The sequence below is a fragment of the Diceros bicornis genome, chromosome 2 (genome assembly GCF_020826845.1).
Source record: "Diceros bicornis minor isolate mBicDic1 chromosome 2, mDicBic1.mat.cur, whole genome shotgun sequence".
NCBI classification, from domain to species: domain Eukaryota; kingdom Metazoa; phylum Chordata; class Mammalia; order Perissodactyla; family Rhinocerotidae; genus Diceros; species Diceros bicornis.
Window position 1 is genome coordinate 85,377,739 of NC_080741.1, and position 24,342 is coordinate 85,402,080.

At 49.1% G+C, this 24,342-nt stretch overlaps 1 protein-coding gene across 1 annotated transcript; it reads right to left on the reverse strand.

Annotated features, from left to right (window-relative positions):
• Positions 1 to 251: 251 nt before the first annotated feature.
• On the reverse strand, positions 252 to 23,277 carry LOC131419912 (EF-hand calcium-binding domain-containing protein 12-like). Its single transcript, XM_058565445.1, is given in 8 exon segments — positions 252 to 708; positions 5,433 to 5,646; positions 7,027 to 7,223; positions 9,810 to 9,966; positions 11,723 to 11,905; positions 14,123 to 14,352; positions 14,355 to 14,576; positions 22,922 to 23,277. Coding segments are annotated over 8 exon segments (1,296 nt in total). The 5' UTR covers positions 23,007 to 23,277; the 3' UTR covers positions 252 to 700.
• Positions 23,278 to 24,342: the final 1,065 nt, after the last annotated feature.

The window sequence follows — 24,342 nt, forward strand, 5'->3', positions numbered from 1 at the left end:
CATGCACGCATCCTTGTCAACATCACAGGAGATGTGCCTGCTCTATTCCCCCAGGCTCAGGACCCCAGCTTTCCAAACACCCTTCTGGCCACAGCTCCTGAGCAAGAAATCACATCAGCTGGATCACAGGTGACATGAAAAAGCTCCAACTTGGTTTATTTCAAAAGGGCAGAAGTCAGCAAAGAGGAACCTTTAAAAACTACACACCTGGGCCACCCCGTGCCTTAGCGGTTAAGTGCGTGCGCCCGCTACTGGCGGCCCGGGTTGGGATCCCGGCCGCCCACCAACGCACTGCTTCTCCGGCCATGCTGAGGCCGCGTCCCACGTACAGCAACTAGAAGGATGTGCAACTATGGCATACAACTATCTACTGGGGCTTTGGGGGGGGAAAAAAAAAAAGGAGGAGGATTGGCAATAGATGTTAGCTCAGAGCTGGTCTTCCTCAGCAAAAAGAGGAGGATTAGCATGGATGTTGGCTCAGGGCTGATCTTCCTAAAAAAAAAAAAAAAAAAAAACTACACATCCATAGTTCTTGTTCTTAATGGGCCGGGAGTGGTTGGGGTCGTAGGCGGCCGAGCAGGCGTGGGGCTAGTCTGGTCCACAGTCACAGACGGCAGGTAGAGCTGCAGCTTGTCCAGGAGGTGACCTGGCCAGAAGAAATTGGGGGGGGTTCACTGCCGACCACTGGGCTTTTTCACCTTCAGCTTCCTGGAAAAGACGACGACACAGGGAAGGTCATCATGGCAGACAGGCCAGGTCCAGGGCTCCTTCTCAGTGGAGCAAACCAACTGTGACCAGAGTGCAAGCGCAGAAATGCGCTAAGCACTTCATTATCTCAGTCTTTGCTACAATTCCTTGTGGTAGGTTCTGTTGTCCCTTCTACCTTACCAATGAGGACCCGGAGGCTTAGAGAGGCTAAGTCATTTCTCCAAGGTCACACAGTCAGCAAGTGGCAGAGTGCAGGCTTGACTTCCAATCTGCTGCCTCTAAACACCAAACTCTTAAGTGTACACCATGTGTTCTCTGGAGGCATTTTAATGTGGGGTTCGGAGGACAGCCTCTGGAGCTGGGAGAGCTGGGGTCAAATCCCTGCTCCACCACTTAATAGGTGTGTGACTTTGAGCAAGATATTCAACTTTTCTGTACCTCAGTTCCTGTCTTGTAAAATGGGTATGCTAAAAGTAACTTCATAGGGGTGTTGAGAGGATTTACATGAGTTAACACATGAAAACACCCAGAGCGGGATCTGCCTGACACTCCAACTGTTGCTTTACAGCCTCTCAGCTCCTGGGCACTGAGTCCCAGATGCTGTGCTAGGAGCACCGTGCAAGCTGCAGAGTCCCAGGCATCTCCCTCCCACCCTCCCCTCTTCCAGAGTTCGGTGATCGCTACAAGCCTGATGAATTCCTCAAACCCCTTAAAGTACATTCTCTTTATTATCGTCGGCATTTTCCTAGTGGAGAAGAGAGGGAGGCATCTTGTCAGGAGAGGCGAAATGCAGGTTAACGGGGCCTCAGGGAGTAGCCCGGGTGCCACCACTGACCTCTGCAGGGCCCGACACCCAGCCCATGATCTGTGAAGGGGCCTCCCCTGTTTCTCTAAGGAGGCCCTCTTTTTAATCTTTTCCAGAGAGCTTGAGATCGTGTCAGAATTGGTCAGGAGGGTAGCTGTGGGGGAGCTGAGGTGAGGAGGCTGCAGCCTGAGACATGCACCAGGGGTGACACTGGGGACTGGCCAGTCCATGATGACCAGTTGGGTTGGACGTGCAGGGTTAGGACACAGACACCGGCACAACGTGACACCCCATGTCTGTCAGCGTCCCAGCCCCTTCAGCCAAGGGGACAGCAGTGGGGCAGGAGCAAATGGCAGGGGAGGAAGGGGGTTTGACACTTAGCTTGTCAGTCGTCTTAGCCGCAGGCTCACTGTGGCCCTGGGGCCTGCGCAGGCCCAGATTCGGGCTGAAGCTCTTCAAGTCCGAGTAGTAGTCTCCAGGCTGCCGGATCCGGCACACTGGGTCCTTCTGGAAAAGGATCTTGTGTCCCAGGTACAACAGGGCTGGGAGCAGCAAGAGCGATGTGGCCGGTCAGCCCAAGACCCCTCTCCTCCCTGAACTTCCGGGGCAGAGGGGGACTTCTTTAAAAATAAATTCAGGGGCCGGCCCGGTGGCGCAAGCGGTTAAGTGCGCGCGCTCCGCTGCGGCGGCCCGGGGTCCACTGGTTCGGATCCCGGGCGCGCACCGACGCACTGCTTGGCAAGCCATGCTGTGGCGGCGTCCCATATAAAGTGGAGGAAGATGGGCACAGATGTTAGCCCAGGGCCGTCTTCCTCAGCAGAAAAAGAGGAGGATTGGCGGATGTTAGCACAGGGCTGATCTCCTCACAAAAAAAAATAATAATAAAAATAAATAAAATAAATTCACATTTTTGTTTGATTTTTTTCTTACATACATTTTCAAAACTTTCTATATTTAAATGATTGCAGATTCACAGGAAGTTGCAAAAAGAGTGCAGAGGGTCCCTTAGACCCTATCTCCAGCTTCCCCCAGTTGCGACACGGCATGTAACTATAGTGTGACATCAGGAAACGGGGGTGGTACAATGCTGCTGAGTGGCCTACAGATGAGGGAGCTTCTTTGTAACCAGGTCAGCAAAGGCCCGAGGCAGGGAGCAGGCCCACCCTGCACCACCAGCCTGCGGGGCGTCCTGGTCAGGAGTCCCGGAAGGAGGAGGGGAGATGCACCAAGACTTCACCAGGTTAACTGAGACCTGGCTGATGGCAGTTTCCTCCTTGTCTAGAATCAGTCGCACAGATATCTGTGGGAGACCTTTCTAAGAACTCCAGAACATAAAGAACACTGGGCCAGGTCTCCATCTTCCTGCAACTATTGAGCAGTGCTTATCCTAAGATGATAACACGCGAATAGCTCACGTTCTAGAAAAAGCGATGGAAGGTTACACTCCAGGTTATTAATGTTGGTTATTTGGGGGGAGGGCAGGGATTGGGCAGATGAGAAGAAAGGAGAGGGAAAGGGAGATGTGCAACATCAACATTTCTTTTAAAAAAAGGTATTTTTTTATTTACCTTTTATTTACCTATATTACCTTTTAAAAGGTAACTTTTAAAAGTGATTTTTAAAACTACATTTTAAAATTATGATTTTTAAAAACGATTTACATAAATAATTTTGTGTAAATGGAAAAGAAAAAGAGGTTTGTGAAAGAACGGTCACTAAAATATTAATGGCGGTCAACTAAGGCTGGGGGGATTTTTATTTTTATGTTTTTTTAAAAAATTAAGTGTCCAAGTATTATCTATAAAATAAAGGAGAGAAAAACAATAAAGCTATATTCTCTGGGAAGAGGAATATTGCCATGATGTTCTAGAATTCTGGCCCAGGAGCTTGAGGCCTGGAGTCAGAGCCCACCAACCTCGAGTCTACAACACAGACCTGGGAGTCCTGATGTCTGCGCTTCTTTGCCCACAGCAGATCAGGTGTGTGTCATAAGGACAGCCAATGAATGGTGGCCAGGACAGTGGTGGACTAGGGTCTTTTCCATCTAGACCAATCAGAAGCAAAAGGAAGCCCGCCCACGGATGCTGCTCCTGTGTGCCCATGAATGTGAGATCCTGCAGAAGGTGAGGCTCACCCATGTACTGACCCAGAAGCTAGGAAAAGCCAGTGGTGGAGAGAATCAGTAGGGGCTTGATAGTCTGGTGGGGACAGACAAAGGGGGCACATCCAGAGGAAAGGCCTAACCCACAGGAGCAGTGTGGGGTGCCTGGCTAGCCTGCCTGCATTTTAGAGGACATAGCTGCAGCTCCACCATTAGCCAAGACCAGGGGATGGAAACAATCAGGGAAGGAGGAAAAGAGGATGATTTGGTGAAAAGTCAGTGTCCAGAGCTGCAGGATCTCCTGCTGTGGCTGCCCTCCCAGCCCAGGTGGGCAGCAAGCAGCCGCCAAGTGAGGGGTGTGCAGCAGGTGTGAGAGACAATGACCATTTAGGTTGGTTGGCCTGTGTTCCTGAAGGCCCTTGGCCACATCTCCCTGTATAGACCTGTTATGGGCTGAATTGTTTCCCTCAAATTCATATGTTGAAGCCATAAGTCCAGGAACCTCAGAATTTGTATTTGGAGATAGGGCCTTTCAAGAGGTGATTAACCTAAAATGAGGTTGTTAGGGTGGGCCCTAAGCCAGTCTGATTGGTGTCCTTATAAGAGGAAATTTGCAGACACAGAGAGACACCAGGTACACTGGTGTCTATACTGAAAAGATCATGTGAAGAGGCAGCAAGAAGGCAGCCACTTGCGCGCCAAGGAGAGAGGCTGCAGAGGAAACTAACCCTGCCGGCACCTTATCTTGGACTTCTAGCCTTCAGAACTGTGAGAATATAAATGTCTGTGGTTTAAGCCACCCAGCCTGTGGTACTTTGTTCCAGCAGCCCTAGCAGACTAATACAAGACCCAAGGCCCTATACATTTAGCACTTGTTCCCCTCCCTCTTGGGAAGAAGATGGAAATAATTAATTGTGACTGTTAACTCGTGTTCTCAGGGAAGTCACACCACTCTCTGTGTGCCCCTCTCTCAGAAAGCCACCTTTCCCAGTATGACCACAGTTCCTCCCTGCAAAGTTCCTATGGGAAAACCTCTTCCCTCAAATGCAGTTGCTCCTTCATGTTGTTAAAGCACAGTGAGGGACCTGCCCATTAAATTTATAAATTCATAAATTCATAAATCTGGGATGCCGGCATTGCTGCGTGGTCATCGGGAGCTGGGCACTCCCCCACCCCCATCTCTCAGAAGCACATACTCTACCCAGAGATGTCGAAGGTTCAGATCTGCTTGGATACGTGAAGACACAATTCTTCCCCCAAGCAGAGGACGGAACCAGTGTGGGAATCTCAGGGTTGAGTCCTGCTGTCTGAGCGGAGAGCAAGGGGCCTCAGCAAAAGTGTCTCCTGGAGCATTCCTACCTCAGGATTGCAGAAGAATCAAGAAACTGGCCTGGCCGAGGGAGGTGGTTTTGGAAATGCCCAACACAGCCTAGCAGTATCACTTCTACCAAATCTCCCTCTTTGAAACCGGCATTGTTCCTTTATGCTCAATCTCAGGGTTCCCTCACCCAAAACTCCTGTCCTGGGAGCTTCCTGCTCTAAAATGCCAGCTCACCAAGCTCAGCTGGGGAACCCGGACCCCCAGGCCTGTGGAGCCTGTGGACCTCTGAGATCTAGAAATCTCATCTATCAGCAAAACAGACGGGGCTGTTCCTCCCCTCCTCCCCCTCCTTCTTCCCAGTGTCGCCACCACAGGCCACAGCAGCCTGGCTGGGTGCATGTTGGCTGGGAAAGGACAAGCCTCAGGTGGACACCACCCTTGCCCGGGCTCTGGGCCCTCTTGGCATCCTCCCGAGGGCCAGCCACCAAGGCCCTTACCTTTCATGAGGGTGTCCTCTGTCACCGGGAGGCCATAGTACCCACAGAGCTCCTGGCACTTCAGGTAGACCAGAAGGTCGTTCACGCGGGACTTGTTGATGAGCTCATTCATCTCCTCCTGGATGGTGGATAGGAGGCAGTGGTCATCAACGCGCTTATTCCCACTGTGCACCAGGCGGCACTGCTCCGTGTACTCAACGGAGGGGATCCTGAGCTGCAAAGAGAAGAGAGGTTGCCACACACTTCTCTTTGCCTTGTCTCTCTCCTCCAGGCTGGAAGGCAGATGTTGAGCCTTATCTGCCTCTCCCCATGCAGCCCCCAGAATGGGCAATGGCAAAGAATACACAGTGGGACCGAAGTTCAGGTTCTGCAGTCGGTGACTTGGGAGAAAAATCACACATGGTCAAGGCTACCCCTGAAGAGCGCCTGAATGGTCAGCGCACGCAGTGCTGTGTGCAGAGCCCTGTACGCGGATGTGCACACGTGACTGTATAATGTATCCAGTACACTACAGTGCAGATGCGCTAGAGGCATCCTATTGAAACATTACATTCAAGTGTTTGGCTGCGTGGGAATTTAAATTAAGTGCAGCCATCTGTGACTTTCAGGTGGAAGCTACTGTTAAGGATGACAAAGCAAGGCAGAAGAGGGCTGAGGAGTGTGTAGCCACTTACGGCCTTCTTATTTGTTGATTTATTTACAAGGAAAGAAAAATCTATCTTTTTCAAGCTTCTAACACTAGAATCTGCAAAGTACAGCTCATAGGCCAAATCTGGCCCACCACTTGTTTTTTATAAATAAAGTTTTATTGGAACACAACCACACTCATTTGTTTAGGTGTCGTCTGTGGCTGCTCTGTGGTGCAGACTCAAGTAGTTGCAACAGAGACGACACAGCCTGAAACACCTAAAACATTTACTATCTGGCCCTTTCCAGGGAAGGTTTCCGATCCCTGCTCCAACATTTTGGATTTTCCTGTCATGCAGCTGAATCAGATCTTAGTTGATATAGCACTTACCAATACCGAACATTTTATTATGTCTTCACATTTATAGATAATATAAAAATATGTATGTATTTGGTATTACATTAATATTGCCTGCCTCCCTGACTAGACTCAGCTTCCTGAGGGCAGGGGCTCTTGTGTTCTCAGAGCACCTAGAAGAGTGCCTGGCACATCACAAGCTCTCAACAAAGGTTTACTGGACGAATTAATTCACACAATCGGTTCTTCCTTCCTTCACTGGTCATGTATTTCTGGAGTGCCTACTCAGGGCCAGGCCCCATGCCAGGCGCTTGGATTCCAGCTGTGATGAAGACGCAGCCCGGTATCAGGAGGCAAAGTCGTAATTAAAGAATGGGAGGAGGGGAACTCAGTACCTTCAAAAACATTATCTCATTTCATCTTCACAGAAACCTTGTGAGGTAGGTCTTGTTTTTGTTATACAGATGAAGGAACAGATGAGGGAACAGAGAGGTAAAGAAGCCCGCTCCCAAGAGTTCCCCCAGCTAGAAGGTGGTGGAGGTGCCGCGGACTGGAACCCAAGCCTGTCCAATTGCCAAGCCCAGTGCCCTCCCCCGCTGGCGGGGGTACCTTGTTCTGCCGCCTCCTCTCTCTGCACCGCTTGCCGACGTCCTCCATCTCCTCCAGGGTCATGGGCCGTGCCTCCAGCTGGGTATCGACGACGGGCACAGTCAGTAGATCCATCCTCGGAGGCTCTGGGGCTAAAGTGCCCTTCTGCTTCTGAGATGCACTCTGTGGGGAAACTCTGTGCTCAGCATATCTATACTCTAGAGTCGGAGGAAAGAGACAAAGAGAGACTGAGAGGGTGCCCAGCCACGGAACCCTCCAAGCAGTTACCCACCGTCACCGAGCAGGCACTGGGCCACCCCTCTGCTCACTTCCTACGTGTCTGGTCAGCGCCATCTGAGATGTGCGTTGAAGGTGTCCCTGCTCTCCGGCTCCACTGGGCCTCCCTAGAGCGGGCCGCCTTCTCCCTCACCTGTTCCGTGAACCCAGCCTTCCTGTTGCCGTTCTCACCTTCTAGAGTCCTGTTTCCACCAAACAGCAAATAGGACTTACAAAAAATATAAGCCAGATCACCTCATTCCCCTGCTTAACACTCTCTACTGGCTTCCCGCAGCACCTGAGTCCCGCCCCTGATCTGCACAGCCTCAGGAGCTGGCCTCAGCTGACCCGCCACCTGCCCGTCTGCTGCGGCCCAGCCCTCACTCACTCCACCCCGCCCCCCGCACTTCTTCTGTCCCCGGAAGCCTTCTCGCCTCAGGGCCTTGGCCTCTGAGGTCACATCTGCTAGGATGCCCTTTCCCAGACTGGCTCCTCCTCAGTCACTCAGCTCTCAGCTCCAGCGGCTGCTTTTCAGAGAAGCTTTCCCTGACCACCACCCCTCACTCTGTCCTGTCTTCAAAGCATTAATCGCTACGGGACACCGTCTTGGTTAACCCTTCACATGGGAGCTCCTTGAAGGCAGGGGCACTGGCTTCTTCACTGCTGTGTTCCCAGCTCCTAGAAGTGTGCCTGGCACACAGTAGGTCCTCAACAGAGATCCGAGTGAATGAAAGCACCCCACCGCCCTGCCCTGGTTCAGGCCTTCACTGTCCCAGGCTGGGATGGAATGCTGGCCCCGCTGCCTTCTCGTGTTGCAATGGTGGCCAGGCGGTCAGCCTCCCGGAGCTTAAGCTCCCTCCTCGTACAGTGTGACTGGCAGCCCTGCACTCCGGGGACTTGAGGATAAACGGAGCTGATGCTGGGGTAACGCTCCCCAGCCCACAGAGGACGCCCCCAAATGCTACCACCTTCTCTCTCTGAGCTGGTGCCCAGACTCTTGATGCTGCTGCCCTTTAGGCAAAGCAAGAGATACCCAAGTCTGCTTCCCCTACCCACTGCCACTCTCCGGGGAAAAAAAACTCCGTGATGATCCTGAGAGAGCACCATTCAAACAAATACCTGCTCTTGGCTTCAAGTCTATTTATTGATACGCCCCAAATACCTTTGCTGCAAATACGCATCGTGGCGCACGGTGATCATTCACCAAATGACCCTCAGCCAGCTACATGGATACCAATGTGCTTTGGTAATTCATAATGAAAAGGCAAAAAGAGCATGGGTGGGAAATGACGCCCAACTCGAGCAACCTTGAGGATGGACACGAAGGGTGATGGCTACTGTGGGGGTGGTGACGCATGTGGGAGGCGACTGTAGGGGCGCTCATGTTCCCTGGGACTCTGAGATGGGCGGAGACCCTGCCTGGGGGTGACAGTGCCTCTGCCCAGGGCTTGTTGAGGCTACAGGTGGGAAATCTGTGTGCTGCGCTGTAGGTGACACTCCGGGGGCCTGAGGAATGGACTCTATGGGAGCTGCCTGCTGCCTCCAAAAGAACCAACCAGTGAGGATGCCAAGCACCTAGCTCAGTGTGACCGTGAACTCCAGAGGCCCTCCCAAATCTTCACCCATGTAAGGAAACCCCTCCACTGTCCCCCTAGGGCTCTTACATGACCACAGGGAGGACGAGGAGCACCACCCCACCCAACACAGACATGTTGTGTCTGAAATTTCATTCCCGCCAACCTGGCGAGTGGGGGCAAAGCAAGATTTGTTTCATGTAGAAAAAGAAAGATGTGGTTACATTTGGGGAGGGATCTGGAATGGTGGGCAGTGGTCAAGGGAGGGCTTGAATTCCATCTGTAGTTGTTGAGTTTTTTTTTTTTTTTTACAACAACAATAGCACTAAACTCTAAAGAACCATGATGCACCCTTGTGTTATAGAGTAAATTCATAGCAAGAGCTACAGCTAGTCCATTTCTAATTTGCCTCTGTGCTTCGTCTGGACAGATGTAGCTCCACGAGCACACGGCTTGGCAAATGGAACTTGAGCTATGCACAACATATACAACTGTTCACAACAGCCCTACTAAATGTCCCTGAGAGTAAAATACCAAAGTAAACTTTCCAGTAAACTCTAAACGTGCTAATTCTGGTTTCTGAACTTTACTTTTTATCAATAAGGTATAGATTAATAGTAAGAAGGCCTTGGGCCCACATACGAATGGAAAGGCTTGCTATTTGTTTGGGTCAGTGTATCAGGTGGGCTTGGGGGGCTGAAACCACCCTTTGAGAATCCTACACTAAGGACAAGGGCTGGGCCTCATTCATCTTTGAATGGACACGGTGGCTGGGCACTCAAGAGAATATCTACTCCTTAGTTGATCCCTGGGCCTAGAAGTTCCAGAGGCTTGGCCCACCTACAGTGAGCCAGAGTTGGAGAACACACTCAGGAAGTGAGCCAAGGCTGCCTCCACCAGGCTTGCTCCCCAGATGGGGAAGCAGAGGCACGGGGGTTGGGAGTGGATACATACTCTCCCTTCCAGTTGGCAGGGCGCTTCTCTGCTCAGCCAAACACCACTGTATGTACATGTTGGTCAGGTCATGCAGGGTGATGCTGCTGTGCGTCCCCAGAGAGCTGAGATAGATGACAATATCCTCCACCTCCCGGTCTGTCAGAGGGACTCTGACCTGAGGAGAGAAGGGAAGCCCCCAGGGTGGGCAGGCTCCAATCCACACGTCCTGCAAGGACAGCCAAGGCCTTGCCAGCCTAGCCCCACCGCCCCATCTAGTTTCACTTGCAGCCACTCCCAGCTCATACCCAAGATCTCTGCCACAGCAGCTCAGAGCTCTTCCCCGGGCCCTGAACACACCCTGCACTTTCTCATCCCCTGCCTTTACTCAGGCGTTTCCCCCTCTCTGCCTGAAAAACTCCTATCCCTCCTTCAAAGCCCAGTCCAGATATGCCACTGTCTTTGCAGAGTCTGTTACTTCTTCCTCTGGGTTCCCACCTCACTCCATGCCAATCACTCCATGCCACACCCCGCTTTCCCATGCTGGATGTGAAGAAGGATTTCACGTGTCTATCATCCTTGCCCATGAGGGACACATAAGCCTCCCTTCACTGAAGTAAAATCGGATCAGCAATACGATAAGCACGGTGAGCAACTTGGGCGGAGGATAATGCTGGCCAGCAACAGCGAATATACAAGAAAAAGTTTTACAGGAAATATAAAACTATAATTCTTCAGCTGCTTTAGACCATAGTCATTGCCCACTGAACTTTCCTTAAAGAAGATCAGCACTCTCCTTGTGCGGAAGGATTTAGTGTTTCATCTTCTTGGTCAGGCAGATTCAAGACCCTCTATCTTTTGTTCTAAATGCCTTGAAAGGTTGTTCAGACACTTCCGTGTCATAAAATGATGGTGTGAAAACCAGTGAGGATTCACATATTTCATAAAATATGCAGCAGTCAACTGCCTAAAGTTTTTCTTAAAGGCTTTAACCCCAAGTCCAGTGCTTAAATTAAAAGCTTAATTCATCTAGACCAGGGGTCAGCAAACTTTTTCTAGAAAGGGCCGGATAGTAAAGATTTTAGGCTCTGTGAGCCATAGGCTCTCTGTCATCACTGCTCAACTCTGCTCTCATGGGATGAAAGCAGCCAGGACAACACACAAACAAATGAGCATGGCTATGTTCCCATAAAACTTTATTTACAAAAACAGGAGGCAGACTCGGTTTGACCCCTGGGCCATAGTAGGCAGACCCGTGCTAGATCAACAGAACTTTCTGCAATGATGGAAATGTTCCACATCTGCACAGTCCAATAGAGCAACCACTCACCACATGTGACTACTGAGCACTCGAAACGTGGTTGGTGTGACTGAGGAACTGGATTTTTTATTTTATTTATTTACAATTAACTTCAGTTTGTGACTGGCCAGTAGAAGTGTGGTCTGTGGACCAGGACCATGGGCGTCACGGGGAGCTCGTCAGAATGCAGCATCTTGGGCCTCACACAGAGGCACTGAGTCAGAAGCTGCATTTTAACAAGACCCCTATGTGATCCATATGCCAGTGACAGCTGGAGAAGCTCTAGAAGGTTCTAGAGGCAGGACTGAAGGCCTAGCAATCTCTCTGCTCGGTTCTGGGGTCTGATGGGCAAGATTCCCCAGGCAGCTGGCTGGTTTATGGCTCAGCTCTGCAGACTGTCCACAAAGGTAGGACCTTTCAAGGTCAGACCCAGGCAAGGGGAGTTTTAGGCGTCTGATGTGGCCACAGGTGAAGCCACATTTTCCCGTCTGGCTTTACAAGTAATAAAGCTGATCGTTTGAGCTCCCTGTGTCTACTTTGCAGTGGGTCCAGGACCAGAGGAGGGGGCAGCAGTGGGGGGTGCATGGAGGCCCTCCCCACTCAGGCCAGCCCGGAGGGAGTGGGAGGCACTCACCGCCTTCAGAGCCTCAGTGAAGTCCTCCCTGGAGATCCTCTGGTTCTCACTGCAGGCCACCTTGTTCAACATCCCCAGGATCTTGATCCTGTGGCTGCGCAGGTAGGAGCACAAGGCCGGCAGGGCGGAGGGCCTGGGCAGTTGGAGCTGGGACAGTTGGCAGGGGGGCTGGGGGCCTTTCTTCTGAAAGAGGCAAGAGAGTGGGGCAGAGGGGAGAGTTCAGGGAAGACAGGCCGATGGCACGAGATCCCCAGAGCTGGAGACAAATGGGAGAGGGGGGCTGAGCGGCTCTAAACAGACAGCAAGATGGAGTGCAGAGAGCACTGGATTCGGGCAAGCCCGGGGCGGCTGTGTTCTGCCACAGAACGCCTGGGAGACCGCTTCTCTGGGCCTCCATTTTCCCCTCAGAAATCAGAGGCTTGGACAATATGAGAGCTAGTTTCATTCATATCCACATCTCTCCTGTCAGACCAGTCACTATTACAGTCCCACTGGGCTCTCAGTGCACCAAAATATACGCCCCTGCCCGGAGCCCGATGGGGTTCCCCTCTCCTCCACCTCCCAGCTTTGCTCCTGCGGGCCTCCTGCCTAGAAGACCCTGCCCTCTTTCCATACCCGTCCACAGCCTACTCCTCCTCCACTTCAGGGTGAATGAGAATGTTTCGCAATAATACTCCCTTACCTCGGTGCAGCACTCGACAGTTTACAAAGAGCCTTCCTGTTCCCTAGCTTTTAGCTCCTCTGTGCTCCTGGAGCATTTGGGACCCACCTCTATTAATGACCTGTAGCAAACTGTAGTAGAGTCATTAATCTGATGTGTCTGCCTCCCTCACTAACGTGCGAACACCTGGAGAGCAAGGCCATGTTGTATTTAGCTACATACCCTCACCTCCCATCCTGGTACTGAACAAAGCCCCAGGCCCTAGGCAGGTAGGCAGTAGTTGTTTGCTGAATGAATAAGCAATGCTGTGAATTAGGTATCAGGTATTACTTTCCCTTTTTACAAATGAGGAAACAGGCTCAGAGAGGTGAAGTGACTTGCCCAGGCTCACAGCGCAGGTAAGCAGTTGAGCTGGGTTTCTAACCCAAGTCCAGTGTTTATTCATGGATGCTGTGATGCTGGCAGCAAAGGGTGTGTTAGACCCATGAACTTGGGGTTTTCACTACCATTACACCAAGGACTGACTCTGAAGTGTTTGGGCCAACCCAAATGACGCTGATGAGACTGCGATAATACTAAAGACGGCAAACGTTTATTGAGTGCCCACTATGAGCCCAGCGCTGTGCTAGGCACCTTACAGAAATTAATCCATTTAGACATCCCAGCAACCCTAGCAAGTAGGCACAATGGTTATCCCCATTTAACAGATGAGGAAACTGAGGCCCAGACTGTACAGCTAGGAAGTAGCAGAGCTGGGTTTAAACCCAGGTTACGTGACCTCTTATCCCAGCTTCACCTGAACTGGGAGAAATTTCAAGTGTTTGTTTTGCAAGGAAACGTCGCAGAGAGGCAAGCAGTCGGAAGACGAGGGCTTGGGGACTGACTGCCATTTACTCTCTCCGTGGATCTGGAAAATCCACTGGCCTCACTGAGCCTGTGTCCATGCTTACAAAAGGGGATCGTCCGTTTTCTCCCACCCTCCCAGCTGTGGTCCTCACAGCAGCCCCTGAGCACCTGCTTGGCACATAAAGGCCCTCAGCAAATGTGCCAGTGAACGAACGAACGGCCAGTGAGCATTAAGACTGCCCCACAGAGGGGCTGCCAAGGAGCACCCCTCCCAGGGTGGTCTGAAGATACAGCCGCAACTTCTTCAACTCTCCTCCCTTTTAAGATGGAGTCTAATCCCCCTCCCAAGTGTGGACAGTGCTTAATGACTTGCTTCTGACAAACAGAATATGGTGGAAGTGATAGTGTAAATCTTCTGAAACTGAGACTTCCTGAGACGAGGTCATAAAGGGCACTGCAGCCTCCTCCTGGCTGTCTCCCAGACTGTCACTCTGCGACCCTCCAGCAGCCCTATGGAGCGGTCCGTGTGGTGAGGAACTGGGGCTCCTGCCAACAGCCCTGGGAGCAAGCCAGCTGGGGGCGGGGGGTCCTCCTGTGCCAGTCAAGCCTTCAAATGTCTGTGGCCCAGGCCAACATCCTGAGATGAAAGACTGAGCCAGAGCCACCCAGCTAAGCTCCTCCCAGATTCCTGACTCAGAAACAGTGAGATTAAAAACATTTGTTGCTTCAAGTCACTTTGGGGTGTTTGTCACGCAGCACTAGATAACCAATTCACCTCCTTTTCTTCTCCCAAACTTCTGTTTGCTCCTCTGTGAAGTGGGGTGAACAGCCCCCATCATGCTAATCCAAGGGAATGAAATGACAGCATGCACCTAACCCCTCAGTGTCTTCACCTGGCAAATGGGGCCTGTCACCTCGGTGGCTCTGGCAGAAGTCAGCTGGGCCTCACGCTCCTTGTGGATCCTCTGTAAGACGCTGGCCTCTGAAGGCGTGAGGCTGGGCTTGTTCTGCAGCCACCTCTCTAAGTTGCTGAAGGTTTCTAGGTCCTCACGAAGCTTCATCCTCTGGCTCAGCCAGGTCTTTGTGTCCTCCGGCTGCTCTCGGACGTCCCTAGCTTCCAGGGGTTGAAGCTGGAGATGGGCTGCAGGGGAGCCCAGGGCTGGGGCATGGGATGGATGGGTATGGGATCCTCTTTTTGAGGGAAGATGATGATCCGCCGGCGGCTTCGAGGCAGGTGGAAGCCCTTCGTGAACTGCTTGAAGCAGTGGGCAATGACCCGTTCAGGATCGGAGACGGGGTCCTTGCTGGCATTTTCCTCGTCAGCTGAGGTCTCAGACTGGCAGAGCCCTTGGGGGAAGAGGGTTAAGAGGTGAATTCCTTTCAGGAAGAGGACTAAAGAAGTCAGGAAGGAAAACTGCTTTAGCACCGGGCTGGGCATCGGGGCACCTGGGTTCCAGGCCCGGCTTTATCGGCGCCTTGCTCAAATGATGCAGATAATTGCATCCTACGTGACTGGGCACTCCCAGTGGCAGGTACTATGCTAAGGGCTTTATGTGCTTTCTCTTAATTAACCTTCTCAGATTCTACTCCTACTCCACCCCCCCGCCCCTGACTCCCCAGTACTTACTCCTTACTGGCAATCAGAAGGATCTTTTTAAAACGCCCTTCTGATCTGGTCTGATCATCCGATGCAGTGTAGCGCCATCAAGAACAGAGGCTTTGGAGCCAGAATGCTCCAGTCTGAGTCCTCCCGCCGCTCGCTGGCTGCATGGTCTAGGGCAAGTCACTTATCCTCCGTGTGTCTCAACTGCTTCACTTGTAAATGGGGATAATGACGGTACTTACCTTACTGAGTGGTGGAGACGTTTAGAATCAGTCCATTTTAGTTGCTTTGTTCATAGTAAGTGCACCACTATTATTTTTTTATATACTCACCCATCACCCATTTTGAAACCCTTCCATGACTTTCCAGAGCTCTCAAAATAAAGTCCCATGGCCCTCCTCTGCCAACCTTTCCCGTCTCATCGCTCCCCTATCTTTCCTTACTACATCCCAGACGCCCTGACCTTCTCTCTGTTCCCTGAAGGATCAAGCCCGTCCTGCCTCAGGGTTTTGCACATGCTGCTCCCTCTGCCAGGAGTGCTCCTCCCCCACCCATCCCCTCCCCACTCCTCCTCATCCTCCAGACCTCAGGCCAAATGTTACCTCTCCAGCTCCCAGGCTCTGTTATATCCTCATGTTACCTCTGCATAACACAACCTATACTTTTCCTTCAGACCACTTATCACAAGTGTGTAAATCAGGGGTTGCCAACTGGCATGTGTCATGCTGAATGAGGTGTGGGGTCCTGTTTTGATTGACATATTGCTTAAAATTTTCCAATTTGAGTTACTTTAGGCTGGGGCATGCCCTCTCTGGCTTGCCGTAGTCCCCACCATTCCCTGTCGTCTCACGTGCAGCTCAGTTCATTCATTAAGTGCCTGGTTCAGGCAGACATTTGTGTTTGAACCCGATGGTGCAATTACTTGGTTAAGATTTATGTTTTCCAATGGACTGTGAACCAGGACCTCATCTCTTTTCTTCCCTGCTCCCAGCACCTCCACAGTGCCAACACATAGTGGAAGCTCACTAATTATTTGGTGAATGAGTGAATGACAAATGGACAGATGTAACAGGTCAGCTCTGTGATTATACCCATTTTACAGAGAAGGACACTAAGGCCCAGAGAGACCCAAGGTCACAGGGTTGATTAGTAGCAGAGCTGGGACAGAGCCTGGCCCGAGAGCTCAGCTCTGAGCAATTACCTGATATTACCCCAAAGTGTCACCTAATCCCACAGAGGCTCCTTCTTTCATGTCTAAACTGTTATAAACTCTGCTCTAGCTACCTCCTGAAGCTGTTATGAAGATCAAATGAATAGTAGATATGGGATTGTTCTAAAATTCAGAAGGGATATAATATTATTAAAAATATTCTCATCATCATTTTCCTTCTAAAACCACAACTCCCCTGCTTAAAACCCTTCCATTACTCCCAATGGCCTCCAGAATCAAGCTCAGTCTCCTTAACCTGGCCCCACCTGCCCTGCCCACCCCTGCCAGCCTCTCTAATGGGCTCCTTCTCTCCTTCCTTCTGCCTCACCTTGTACTTGTACCCAAACTGAGCTGACTGTGATTCCTTGGTCCCCCCGCCCTGCCCTCCCCAAACTGTGCTGTTTTCTCTCTCTGGAATGCTCTTCTCTCTCCCCCGCCTCACTTGATTATTCCCTACTGCTGCTCCGAGACTCAGCTCAGCCATCACCATCCCCTGAGGCCTTCTCAGCCCCTCCCTCGTGCCCCCTCTGGGTCCCCACAGCTGCCATGCTTAGCCCCATCACAGCATTTACCATATTTTTCCGGATGAAGATGCTTTCTGAGTCTTTCTTTCCCAACAGCCTGTGAGTTTCCCAATGGCAAGGACTGTGTCTTAGTTCCCATGTATCCCCGGTGCCTAGTCTGGCACAAAGTGAACATTTGTTAGGTCTCCTTACAATGCTCATGTGTTCCTTTCATAGTCAGAAAATAATATAAGTATTCTGTCCATCAATGTGGACAGAAGGGAGCACTTCTCAATAATCCATTTATCATTTCCTTGAGGACAAGATGCTGGGTTCAGCTGAGGATTTAGTCACTCATCAAACCAGCATTTACTGAGAATCACCCAGTGCTTGGCACTGGCCTGGTGCAGATCCAAACGAGGCTGGGGGCCCGACAACAGTGCACTGGCATGGAACAAGATGGAGTAACCAGAAGGGTAACTAGATGCTCTCAGTCTGGGGAGAAGCTCTGATGGAGGAACCCAGGAGGTCATCATGGAGGAGGAGGCATTGACATGCGCCTTCAAGAATGAGTTGGGTAACAAGGGGTAGAGGGTCCAGCATGGCGAAAGGTAGGGGGTAGGGTCTGGGGATTTTAGAGTCACTAAATAGTTTCACAAGTTCCATATTGTGTGTGAAGGAGGAGGTTAATGGGAAATAAAGTTGGAGTCATCTCGAATGCCACGTTAAGGGGTTTAAACTTTACCCTGCAGACCATGGAAACATTGAGAACATGCTCCTCACTGGTCTCACCACTTCCACTGTGCCCGCCCCCAAATCCAGGACCCGCCCTCAGCCAGAAGAGCCACTCCCTCCGACTGAAACCCTTCAGTGGCTTCAGTGAAATGGCTTCTCGGTGCTCTCAGGATAAATAACCCCCTCCCGCCATGGCCTACAGAGCTCAGGGCAGCGACGGGAGCGGATCCTCGTTCGTTTCATAGGCAGCACCCACGGCCGGGCGCTGGGGGCGGGCGCTGGGGCGCGTGTACGCGTCCGCGTGTGCTTGCTGGCGCGGGCGGCGTCGGGTGCCAGAGCACCGAGTCTTCCAGACCGCAAGCCGCCCAGCTGAGCAGCAGCCGTTGCCCGGACTCCGGACGCCCCGCGGGCTTGGCTGAGCTCGGGCTGGGCCCTCCGCCCCAGCGCCCCCGACCCCGCTCCTTTAGCCGCTTCCGGGAGGGGCGCGAGGCGATCGCCGCGGTGCGAAGTTCCGGGCTCGGCCAAAGACAGCGTTTCTTAGTTTGGCCCAGGGGCTCCCGAATCCGGAGTCATAAATCCCCGGGTTTCCCACAAAGCACAGGATCTTCAGCCAGTCTCCCCGTCTTTCGGTCTCAGTGTTCTCATGCGAAGAACAGGCCTGTCTCCTCCAGGGGAATTGCAGGAACCCGAGTGAGCCGTGGCCAAATAGAGGCAGTGTTTTTGGTATGCTTTGCCATGGTTTGGAATTACAGACTCTGAGTACTGGAGTATCAATAATAAACACTTGAAATGTCCGTCAACTGATAAGCAGATAAAAATGTGGTCTATCCAAAGAAGGGAGTATTACTGGTAAGAACTACTGACGCATGCTGCAACATGGATGAACCTTCAAAACATTAGGCCGAGTGCAAGAAGCCAGGCACAAAAAGCCACATATATGATTCTGTTTACAAGAAATGCCCAAAATAGGCCTGTCTATAGACACAGAAAGCAGATTAGTGATTGCCAGAGGCAGGAGAGGGGAGCGTTGGGTCTGACTGCTAACAGGTATGAGGTTTCTTTTTAGGGTAATGGCCATGTCCTGAAATTAGCGATGATGGTTGCAAAACACTGTGAACGTACCAAAAACCATCCAATTGTATAATTTAAATGAATTTTACATTATGTGACTTTTGTCTCACTAAAAGAAGTTAAAAAAACCCCAAACACTTGAGCACTTACTCTGCATAAGGTACCACCTTTACTGAAAGACACTGTTTTTGTGACCCGCTCAACAACCTGAGGTAGTCACTATGGGCCACATGAAAGCAGCACTTTTGCAAGCCTGGCTCCATTTAGGCAATTACATGCATTAACTTAAAAATCGTAATAACCATGTGGGGTAGTTCCCACTGTCCCATTCTAAAGAGACGAGGAAACAGAGGTCAGGCAACTTCACCTGCAGGAAAAAGGACAAGCCAGGCCTGGCTGTGGGCTTGAGCGCCCCCCCCCCCCCCCCCCCCCCGCGTCCACACAGGCCCACACTCCTGATGGAGATGCTGTGCAGAGGATCTGACAGCAGGCCCTGCCACACCTGGTGCCCTCAGCCTGGTGCTTGCCCTATTCTTCAACCCCAGCTGTGGCCAGGGTTTCAGGGGTCCCTCTAGACTCTTAGCTGCTGTGTTTGGGTATCTTGTCCTCACACCTTACCCTTTTCGTTCCCTTCCATTATTGTGTGTGCCTTTCTCTCTTCCTGTGAGGGTCTCTACAGAGCCTTTTCATCTTTGTGCCTCTCCGTAGCACAAGCACAGAGCTTTACACTTAGTGAATGCTACTTTGATGTCTGTTAAATAAAAATGTGATAGGAAGTTATAAATGGGATGTTTGTGGGCCAGTTGTCCTGTTCTCTGGTCAAAATCCATCCCTCTCTAAAAACTGAAACTCGCTCACTAAAGTGGAAACAACCAACTAGCCCCGTAGCACACTGTATCCTGATTCTGTTCACATTCCACTCTACAACAAAGGAAGTTTCCCTAGCAATGTATTTATTTTTCATTTAGTCAATCAATTTAATTTTCAAATTATGCCCTAAAGTGGCGATTGGTAATTGAGAGTTAGTAACTTAGGATTTTTTTCGTTTGGTGAGTTCTTTCTAAGGTAAATGTTTCAGTATTTGAGCTATACCATTATAAAATCTGTATTAAAAAATGGCATACACAAAAAGCCAAACAGTAAATGATTTCACTCATATGTGGAAGATAAACTAACCTACAGACAGAGACAACAGTTTGGTGGTTACCAGGGGGAAGGGGGTTGGGAGGTGGGCACAAGGGGTGAAGGGATGCATTTATATGGTGACTGACAAACAATAATGTACAACTAAAATTTCACAATGTTATGAACTATTATGACATCAATTAAAAAAATGGCAAGCATCATGGCAGAGTGAGCTTCCCCCACTGAACTCTCCCCCTCTAAGACACAACAAAACGGACGTTCATATTCCAACAGAAGCTATTCACACAACACAGGGGATGTATGAGGCACCCAGGCAGCCATACACCTGAGGACTGAGGTGCTGGAATCCCCAGAGTAAGTGGAAGGAGGTAAGAGGAGCTCCCTTCCTTCCTCAAGGACTGCGACCCAGTGACCGAGACCACAGGGCTCTCAGAGGAGGGGGAGGGGCAGCTCGCCTCGTGAAATCCGGCACTCTCCAAGACCCCTCACAGCCTGTGGGGATCCCCCTACAGAGGGAGCAGAACTGTTGCGAGGGTAGTTTCAACAAGCTAGCCCCCCAGGAGAGCAGAGAGCAACAGCAAGACGAGAAACCTCTGAGATCGGGGAGGCGAAAGTAAGCACCCCTCCCCAACCTGACCCGCTTGACCAGCACTTCAGCACAGTGGCCCTCCAGTTCCTGCTTCTTCGGCCCAGCAGCACTTCAGCTGCAGCTGCTTCAACCCACCTGCACCTGAGCCCCAGCTGCTTTGGCCTAGCTGCGCTCCAGCTCCAGCTGTTCCCACGCTCCAGCTCCAGCTGTGCCCATGTTCCCCCTGCCAGCAGCCTCCACTCAGCCATGCCTCAGATCAGCCAGGGACTGATGAGAGTGCACACGGATTGAGGTGGGCCAGAATACACAGCCCTTGACCCCCACCCAGCGGCAGCAAGAGAAACTGCGACCAGATATTTTCACTATGAGGAAAAGTAAGCCAACACCGACAGGCACCATGCAAAAATATATTAAATCTCTAGACCAAAAGGAAAATGGTAAGCACCCAGAAGTCAACCCGGAAAGCACAGAAATGTATAACCTTAATGACAAACAATTCAAAATAGCCATCACAAAATAGCTTAATGAAATACAAGAAAACGCAGACAGACAGTTCAATGAAATCTGGAGTTTCTTCACAAAAGAGATTGAAACTATAAAAAAAAAAACAATCAGAAATCTTAGAGATGAAAAACACAATAGAGGAGATAACGACAAATCTGTAAGCCTTAAGCATCAGAGCTGACAATATGGAGAAAAGAATTAGCAATATTGAGGACAGCAATGCAGAAATGCTCCAGATGGAGGAGGAGAAAGAACTAAGACTAAAAAGAAATGAAGAAACTCTCCAAGAAATATCTGACTCAATTAGGAAATCCAACATAAGGATTATAGGTATTCCCCAGGGAGAAGAGAGGGAAAAAAGAGCAGACAACTTATTCAAAGAAATAATAGTTGAGAACTTCCCAAACCTGGGGAAAGAGTGGAAATACCAGTGAATGAAATAAATAGATCTCCGAAATATATCCACATGAAAAGACCTCCTCCAAGGCATACAGTAGTAAAGCTGGCAAAAGTCAACAACAAAGAAAAAATATTAAGGGCAGCTAGACAAAAAGAAATAACATACAAAGGATTTCCTATCAGGCTCTCAGCCGATTTCTCAACAGAAACTTTACAGGCTAGGAGAGAGTGGAACGATGTATTCAAAATTCTGAAGGACAAAAACTTTCAGCCAAGAATACTCTATGCAGTGAAAATATCCTTCAGATATGATGGAGAAATAATAACTATCCCAGATAAGCAAAAGCTAAGAGAGTTCATTGCCACAAGACCCCCACTACAAGAAGTGCTCAAGAAAGCCCTCATCCCTGAGGAAAAAAAGAGAAAGGGGATTCAAAGTTTTGAACGAGGAGGAAAATAGGTCGGCAAAACCATAAAAATTGCAGTCCTCTATCAAAATAGATTAGCAAACACTTAATTATAAAACCAAAGACCAAGGGAAGGTAAGGACCAAGCATAAATATAACCTCATTGTGTTAAACACGAACTCACAACACAAGAAGGAATAAGATGTGACAATAATAACGTAGAAAGGGAAGAGGAAAGGAATCCAATCGACTTAGTCTAAGGGAATAAGAGGCCATCAAAAAATGGACTATCACATCCACAAGATTTTTTTTATACAAACCTCATGGTAACCACTAACCAAATAATCAGAACAGAATCACACACGATAAAGAAAGAGAAAACTAAGAGAACCCCCATACAGAACTACCAAACTGAATTGGTAGTCCGAAACACACGGGGCGAGAAACAAAAGAAACGCAAAAGAACCCAAAAAAGAGCGATAAAATAACAACAACAAGCCTCCATATATCAATAATTACCCTATATGTAAATGGACTGAACTTTCCAATCAAAAGACACAGAGTGGTGGGATGGATTAAAAACAAGACCCAAGAATATGCTGCCTCCAGGAAACACATCTCAGCTCTAAAGACAAACACAGGCTCAGAGTGAAAGGATGGAAGACAATACTCCAAGCTAATGGCAAACAAAAGAAAGCAGATGTTGCCATACTTACATCAGACAAAGTTGACTTCAAGATAAAACAGGTAATGAGAGACAAAGAGGGCCAATATATAATGATAAAAGGGACACTCCACCAAGAAGACATATCACTTTTAAATATATATGCACCCAATACAGGAGCACCAAGGTACATAAAGCAACTATTAACAAACCTAAAAGGAGATATTAGCAACAACACAATAATAGTAGGGGATCTTAACACCCTACTCTCATCAATGGACAGATCATCCAGACAGAAAATCAATAAGGAAATAATGGACTTAAACGAAAAACTTGATGAGATGGACTTAACAGATATCTATAGAGCACTCCATCCAAACAGCAGATTACACATTCTTCTCAAGTGCACACAGAACATTTTCAAGAATAGGCCATATGTTGGGAAACAAGGCATGCTTATATAAATTTAAGAAGATTGAGATCATAACAAGCATCTTTTCCAACCATAATGCCATGAAGCTAGACATCAACTACAGGGAAAAAACCAGGAAAGTGACAAAGCTGTGGAGACTCAACAACGTGCTACTAAACAACAAATGGATCATTGATGAAATTAAAGGAGAAATCAAATCATATCTGGAGACAAATGAAAATGAAAATACACCATACCAACACATATGGGATGCAGCAAGAGTGGTCCTGAGAAGGAAACTTATAGAAATACAGGCCCACCTTACCAAACAAGATGCCTTGCATCTCCTAACTGACAGCTTGGAGAAAGAATACAAATGGGTATGGTAAAGTTTACCCCCTGCCAGTGTCAAGTGTCATGCAGCAATAGTTCTTATTTGGCCAACTCACCTCCTAGAAGAGAAGAGAGCTCAGGATATCCTTTTTCTCTGCGCCTAGCTTTACTTCCTCGCTCTGCTATTTGGTAGAGACCCATGTCAAGAGAGAAGAGAAAAAGACCAAGTAAGCATTATGCTTTCATGCTGGTACCCACCACCACCACACACCTGCTCCTCTGCCCAGAGCACCCCCTACATAACTCATCACAACAGGTCTTACTCTCAACAGGAGGGCTGATGCCTTAACATGGTCTACTTAGCACAGTCGTCTAAGCCAACCCCGCACCGACACACGTGCACTCACATCCTTCTCTCCTTCAGTGACACAAGTCTTGTAGCAATACGCCAGAAGGATATCAATCAAACTACTACACTTGACGGTGGGCTCTCTTGTCCAGCACGTAAGATTTATTGAGAAACTTTTGCAGCTGATATTTCTCTTCCTCAGAAAAAGACCCTAGAAGAAAATGCATTTAAAACTAGATGTTCCATTCAGTTTTGTAAAACCCTTAATGTGGAAGATTTGTCAAAATTAGAACTTTGATTATAGAAACTGAAATAAAAATAATTTAACTCTTGATATAGAAACAACTTTTTAGCTAGACTTCCCAGTTTTATTAAGGCCTATGCATTTGCTCAAACCCTAGCAGGACGAAATAAAGGAGAAACGTCTAAACATCTATTCCCTATTCCACACCGCTCCCCTTTTTTTGCTCTCTGTTCTGTAGTCCAGGGATCTAAATGCCAGAGTTATTGACTTTAAAATTAAGATAATACATTTTGATAACAGAAAACGTACCAGCTAAATAAAGCACTCTATAAACATTCATTATCCATTTTGAAAGTTCTATCCAAAGAAATAGAAGTATTCCCATATATTAGTCAATTTTAAAGGCACAGTATTTATTAATATTCTTTACACATAGAAACAAAGTTTTACATAAATACACAAATGAGACTATATCACACAAATTAGACTTGTGGGAAGAGGATGTTTCTTTTCAACAATCTCTTTTTCCTTTTCTTCTTTTCCTTGGCACTCTCTCTCCATCTTCATCAGTAGCCTCCCCCACGTTAAAAATTTAGTATGTATCTTTCATATTTTTCTCTACCACCATGTAATCACACAAACATATATACAAGGGAGTTTATACACTCCCCCCCCCCCAAAGAATTAGATCATTTTTCTCCATCTAGCCTATTTCATTCAACAATATCTCTGGCAAACCTTTCCAAGTCAATTGGTACTAGCTAATTTTTGTAAAGGAGTAGAATATTCCATGGTGTACCATGCTCTATCCACCCACTCCCCCTACTGATGGGCATTCACTTTGCTTCCAGTTTTCTGCCACTGCTAATAATGCTGCAATAAATAAACATCCTTGGATACTGGAGCCTTTATCTCCATAAAATAGATTCCCAAGAGTATATTTA